The following is a 7,418-nucleotide window of genomic DNA, read 5'->3' as shown; positions in this document are numbered from 1 at the left end:
GGAAAAGCAGAAGAACCCCCCAGCCATGGCTTCAAGGCTTAATGCAGCGGTCCTTTTGGTGGGTGTGGCGGTTGGGAGGGTCTGTGACAACGTGCAGCACGTCCCCGTGGGGAGTCGTGTCGCTACAGGCCTCAAGGACACCAGGGATGAACGAACTCTCATCTGACCAGAACTGAAGACATTATTCCGGAGAAAACCATCCGCTGTCCCTTGCCGATGGCCCGGGTTTTTATAGATTGGGGTGCCGAGAGCGGGGTGAAGGAAGTGGGGTTGTCTGAAAACTTGCCCACCGACGTTTTGTTGAGGACTGATTTGGGGACAATGTTTGCCTATTATGTCCCTGACCTCCCTACCCAATCTGATGCTAAGAGTGACGCTAATGCTGATGATAATGATGTGAAATTGCACGCGTTACCTGAGAGTGATTTACCCGATAATGCTTTATCTCATAATGATGATGATGATGTAAATGTGCATGTTTCACCTGCTAACCATTCATCTCCTAATGATGATGCGTCTACAGGTGCAGGAGTGCTCAGCCATGTCACTCTGTGGGGTGAAATGGCTGAGGAACCCCTAACAGGAGCAAGCGATGGTGCTAAGGGAAATGGGGAGATGCATGCTAACCATGAGGAAGGTGATGCCGTGCAACTGACCAGTGCCACAGAGGAAGGTAACTGCCGCATATATAGCACTGCTTTTGAGGAAATGGGGTTGGATGGGGAGGTAGAGCCCATAGCAGCGCCGGCCGATGGGTCTGTGAAAATCCCAGGGGAGACAGCCTATGTAGCTGCTGTCACGGACCCAGAGCAGGTCCCAGAGGGCTCCCGTGGGGAAGGGACCCTGACGTCACTTCTAGCTGCCTCCAGCCAGGAGTTCCAGGCTGCTCTTCACTCAGATGCGACCCTAGAGACCATGAGACACCTCGCCGAGATGCCCTCCTCCGTGACTGATAAGGAGAGGGTGTTCTGGGAACTAGGGAGGTTGTACTGGAAGACAGTTTCCGGTAAATCCCATAAGGAGTGATTGAGGAAAAGACAGCTCGTCATCCCGCACCAATTTAGGGGTCAGTTGTTACGGATTGACCATGAGATTCCACTCACTGGACACTTGGGGATCAGCAAGACTAAGGCCCGGCTGTCTCAACACTTCTATTGGCCCAAGATGGGGACAGATGTGACAAACCACTGCCGCTCCTGTGTCACCTGTCAAAGAGTGGGGAAGGCGGGGGCCGGCTCTTAAGGCTCCCCTGATCCCTTTGCCAGTGATAGAGGAGCCTTTCCAGAGGATCGCGGTGGACATTGTGGGCCCGCTGGCCGTCCCCAGCAGCTCTGGAAAGCAATACGTCCTCACTGTGGTAGACTACGCTACCCAGTACCCAGAGGCAGTGGCTCTGTCCTCAACCAGGGCAGATAAGGTGGCGGATGCACTGTTGGCCATCTTTTCACGGGTAGAATTTCCCAAGGAGATGCTTACTGATCAAGGGACCCAATTCATGTCTCGCCTGTCCTGTATATATACACTGCACAGTGGCGTAGGAAGGGGGGTGCGGGGGGGCGGGCCGCCCCGGGCGGCGCAATGCGGGGGTGGGTCACCGGGCCGCGGCCGGCGCTGCAGGCTGCAGCTGTTTAACGCTATTGATGTGCGGGCCCGCGCGTCAATAGTTAACAGCCGCCAGCCAATCTGAGGCTGGCAGCTGACGTCAGCCGCAGAGTGCATGTCGCCGGCGTCTGACGTATTATAGTAGTTATATTCTTGTACATAGGGGCAGTATTATAGTAGTTATATCCTTGTACGTAGGAGCAGTATTATAGTAGTTATATTCTTGTACATAGGGATCAGTATTATAGTAGTTATATCCTTGTACGTAGGAGCAGTATTATAGTAGTTATATTCTTGTACATAGGAGCAGCATTATAGTAGTTATATTCTTGTACATAGGAGCAGTATTATAGTAGTTATATTCTTGTATATAGGAGCAGTATTATAGTAGTTATATTCTTGTACATAGGAGCAGTATTATAGTAGTTATATTCTTGTACATAGGAGCAGTATTATAGTAGTTATATTCTTGTACATAGGAGCAGTATTATAGTAGTTATATTCTTGTACATAGGGGCAGTATTATAGTAGTTATATTCTTGTATATAGGGGGCATTATTATAGTAGTTATATTCTTGTACATAGGGGGCAGTATTATAGTAGTTATATTCTTGTACATAGGAGCATTATTATAGTAGTTATATTCTTGTACATAGTGGGCAGTATTATAGTATATTCTTGTACATAGGGGCAGTATTATAGTAGTTATATTCTTGTACATAGGGGGCAGTATTATAGTAGTTATATTCTTGTACATAGGGTGCAGTATTATAGTAGTTATATTCTTGTACATAGGAGCAGTATTATAGCAGTTATATTCTTGTACATAGGGGCAGTATTATAGTAGTTATATTCCTGTACATAGGAGCAGTATTATAGTAGTTATATTCTTGTATATAGGAGCAGTATTATAGTAGTTATATTCTTGTACATAGGGTGCAGTATTATAGTAGTTATATTCTTGTACATAGGAGCAGTATTATAGCAGTTATATTCTTGTACATAGGGGCAGTATTATAGTAGTTATATTCCTGTACATAGGAGCAGTATTATAGTAGTTATATTCTTGTATATAGCAGTATTATAGTAGTTATATTCTTGTACATAGGGAGCAGTATTATAGTAGTTATATTCTTGTACATAGGGGCAGTATTATAGTAGTTATATTCTTGTACATAGGGGCAGTATTACAGTAGTTATATTCTTGTACATAGGAGCAGTATTATAGTAGTTATATTCTTGTACATAGGGGGCAGTATTATAGTAGTTATATTCTTGTACATAGGGGGCAGTATTATAGTAGTTATATTCTTGTACATGGGGCAGTATTATAGTAGTTATATTCTTGTACATAGGAGTAGTATTATAGTAGTTATATTCTTGTACATAGGAGCAGTATTATAGTAGTTATATTCTTGTACATAGGAGCAGTATTATAGTAGTTATATTCTTGTACATAGGAGGCAGTATTATAGTAGTTATATTCTTGCACATCGGGGCAGTATTATAGCAGTTATATTCTTGTACATAGGAGCAGTATTATAGTAGTTATATTCTTGTACATAGGAGCAGTATTATAGTAGTTATATTCTTGTACATAGGGACAGTATTATAGTAGTTATATTCTTGTACATAGGAGCAGTATTATAGTAGATATATTCTTGTACATAGGAGCAGTATTATAGTAGTTATATTCTTGTACATAGGGGAAGTATTATAGTAGTTATATTCTTGTACATAGGAGCAGTATTATAGTAGTTATATTCTTGTACATAGGAGCAGTATTATAGTAGTTATATTCTTGTACATAGGGGCAGTATTATAGTAGTTATATTCTTGTACATAGGGGCAGTATTATAGTAGTTATATTCTTGTACATAGGGGCAGTATTATAGTAGTTATATTCTTGTACATAGGAGCAGTATTATAGTAGTTATATTCTTGTATATAGGGGCAGTATTATAGTAGTTATATTCTTGTATATAGGGGCAGTATTATAGTAGTTATATTCTTGTACATAGGGGCAGTATTATAGTATATTCTTGTACATAGGGGCAGTATTATAGTAGTTATATTCTTGTACATAGGAGCAGTATTATAGTATATTCTTGTACATAGGAGCAGTATTATAGTAGTTATATTCTTGTACATAGGAGCAGTATTATAGTAGTTATATTCTTGTACATGGGGCAGTATTATAGTAGTTATATTCTTGTACATAGGGGCAGTATTATATTAGTCATATTCTTGTACATAGGGGCAGTATTATAGTAGTTATATTCTTGTATATAGGGGCAGTATTATAGTAGTTATATTCTTGTACATAGGAGCAGTATTATAGTAGATATATTCTTGTACATAGTAGCAGTATTATAGTAGTTATATTCTTGTACATAGGGGAAGTATTATAGTAGTTATATTCTTGTACATAGGAGCAGTATTATAGTAATTATATTCTTGTACATAGCAGTATTATAGTAGATATATTCTTGTACATAGGAGCAGTATTATAGTAGTTATATTCTTGTGCATAGGAGCAGTATTATAGTAGTTATATTCTTGTACATAGGGGCAGTATTATAGTAGTTATATTCTTGTACATAAGGGCAGTATTATAGTAGTTATATTCTTGTACATAGGGGCAGTATTATAGTAGTTATATTCTTGTACATAGGAGCAGTATTATAGTAGTTATATTCTTGTACATAGGGGCAGTATTATAGTAGTTATATTCTTGTACATATGAGCAGTATTATAGTAGTTATATTCCTGTACATAGGGGCAGTATTATAGTAGTTATATTCTTGTACATAGGAGCAGTATTATAGTAGTTAGATTCTTGTACATAGGAGCAGTATTATAGTAGTTATATTCTTGTACATGGGAGCAGTATTATAGTAGTTATATTCTTGTACATAGGAGCAGTATTATAGTAGTTAGATTCTTGTACATAGGAGGCAGTATTATAGTAGTTATATTCTTGTACATAGGGGGCAGTATTATAGTAGTTATATTCTTGTACATATGAGCAGTATTATAGTAGTTATATTCCTATACATAGGGGCAGTATTATAGTAGTTATATTCCTGTACATAGGAGGCAGTATTATAGTAGTTATATTCTTGTACATAGGAGCAGTATTATAGTAGTTATATTCTTGTACATAGGAGGCAGTATTATAGTAGTTATATTCTTGTACATAGGGGGCAGTATTATAGTAGTTATATTCTTGTACATAGGGGCAGTATTATAGTAGTTATATTCTTGTACATAGGAGCAGTATTATAGTAGTTATATTCCTGTACATAGGAGGCAGTATTATAGTAGTTATATTCTTGTACATAGGGGCAGTATTATAGTAGTTATATTCTTGTACATATGAGCAGTATTATAGTAGTTATATTCCTATACATAGGGGCAGTATTATAGTAGTTATATTCCTGTACATAGGGGGCAGTATTATAGTATATTCTTGTACATAGGGGCAGTATTATAGTAGTTATATTCTTGTACATAGGAGCAGTATTATAGTAGTTATATTCTTGTACATAGGGGCAGTATTATAGTAGTTATATTCTTGTACATAGGAGCAGTATTATAGTAGTTATATTCTTGTACATAGGGGCAGTATTATAGTAGTTACATTCTTGTACATAGGAGCAGTATTATAGTAGTTATATTCTTGTACATAGGGGGCAGTATTATAGTAGTTATATTCTTGTACATAGGAGCAGTATTATAGTAGTTATATTCTTGTACACAGGAGCAGTATTATAGTAGTTATATTCTTGTACATAGGAGCAGTATTATAGTAGTTATATTCTTGTATATAGGGGCAGTATTATAGTAGTTATATTCTTGTACATAGGGGCAGTATTATAGTAGTTATATTCTTGTACATAGGGGCAGTATTATAGTAGTTATATTCTTGTACATAGGGGCAGTATTATAGTAGTTATATTCTTGTACATAGGGGCAGTATTATAGTAGTTATATTCTTGTACATAGGGGCAGTATTATAGTAGTTATATTCTTGTACATAGGGGCAGTATTATAGTAGTTATATTCTTGTACATAGGGGCAGTATTATAGTAGTTATATTCTTGTACATAGGGGCAGTATTATAGTAGTTATATTCTTGTACATAGGGGGCAGTATTATAGTAGTTATATTCTTGTACATAGGGGCAGTATTATAGTAGTTATATTCTTGTACATAGGAGCAGTATTATAGTAGTTATATTCTTGTACATAGGGGCAGTATTATAGTAGTTACATTCTTGTACATAGGAGCAGTATTATAGTAGTTATATTCTTGTACATAGGGGGCAGTATTATAGTAGTTATATTCTTGTACATAGGAGCAGTATTATAGTAGTTATATTCTTGTACATAGGGGCAGTATTATAGTAGTTATATTCTTGTACATATGAGCAGTATTATAGTAGTTATATTCTTGTACATAGGGGCAGTATTATAGTAGTTATATTCTTGTACATAGGAGCAGTATTATAGTAGTTATATTCTTGTACATAGGGGCAGTATTATAGTAGTTATATTCTTGTACATAGGAGCAGTATTATAGTAGTTATATTCTTGTACATAGGGGCAGTATTATAGTAGTTATATTCTTGTACATAGGGGGGGCAGTATTATAGTAGTAGTACTATTATAATAGTATATTTTTGTCCTGTACTGTGGAATTATTCTTGTGCCGGTTATGTAAATTTGTAATAACTAAGTAAAGTTATAATATGGGATAATTGTTCATTAGAGTGGACATAATACGCAGTTACTGTCTTTTCATATGGCTATAAACAGGTTACGATGCAGTGATGTGAAGAGATTAGATGGCAAATAAAGCATCATTAGCAGGATTACGAAGAGCGGGTCACTATGATTCTCTATTATCCTCCCACAGAACATTTGAGAATGTAAACTACATCCTAATCATTCACTTTGTTATGTTATATTCTGCCTCAAGTAGTTTGAAAATCAAAGAAAATATCCACTTCTGTCAATTTTTTTCACATTTTTGCAGTTTGTTTAAACCTTAGGTTCTTATCTTTGTGTGCACCGTTGTGGCCACCATATTGGCAGTCACTTAAATTTCACCGATCCAGATTTGACTTGGGAATCGAGAACTTTCAACATCTTTACAGAATACGTTGACTCAGGGACTAGGCTCCAATTTTCAGTCCAGGCCCCAAGAGTTACTAATTTTAGAGTTCTTGGTAAAACTTGTGCCCTGCATCACAGCGGAGCTCTGCAGTTGGATTTTTGTCATTAAAGTCTGTCGTGGTCCTCAGATGGCGCTCGTAAGACCAGGAGGTCGTATAGACTTCCATTCGAAGGCAAGCAGGATGAAGCAATGATCACACAGTGAATTATATAGCATATATATATTTTAGACTGACCCTTACCCCTAATATACAGACCCCATGTAGCCGACTGAGGCTCTGGGACTCACCTGCAGTGCAGAACACGACCGTGGCCACCAGCAGACCCATGCTGCTGCGTCCTCGAATGTGACTATGTATTTCTACATGCATTTACCTGTCATTAGAGATGTAAATATATAGATGAAGCAGGCACACCTATAGAGCTGAGTGCAGGCACACCCTCCACTCCTCCTTCATCACTGTCCAGACATGTGGCCTCCATCTCCAAGACTAGTACATTTTACCTGGAGACATGGTATCTGCCACCTTGCTCCGCACGTGATGGCTCAGCGCCATATCTAACGATTTACTCTGACCATTCATTCGCTGTTTACTGATAAAGCTCTAGACGAGAATTACAATTGTTCATGTCATC

At 37.9% G+C, this 7,418-nt stretch overlaps 1 protein-coding gene across 1 annotated transcript in view; it reads right to left on the bottom strand.

Annotated features, from left to right (window-relative positions):
* The window catches only part of LOC143784257 (serine protease 53-like), a 23,362-nt gene extending 16,234 nt beyond the window's left edge, over nt 1–7,128 (bottom strand). The window contains exon 1 of the mRNA XM_077272285.1: nt 7,072–7,128. Coding sequence (XP_077128400.1) covers nt 7,072–7,111 — 40 coding nt within the window. The 5' untranslated portion in view covers nt 7,112–7,128. The remainder of the gene's footprint in view (nt 1–7,071) is intronic.
* Nucleotides 7,129–7,418: the final 290 nt, after the last annotated feature.

The sequence above is a fragment of the Ranitomeya variabilis genome, chromosome 7 (genome assembly GCF_051348905.1).
Source record: "Ranitomeya variabilis isolate aRanVar5 chromosome 7, aRanVar5.hap1, whole genome shotgun sequence".
Taxonomy (NCBI): domain Eukaryota; kingdom Metazoa; phylum Chordata; class Amphibia; order Anura; family Dendrobatidae; genus Ranitomeya; species Ranitomeya variabilis.
This window is presented reverse-complemented; position numbering and strand designations above follow the sequence as displayed.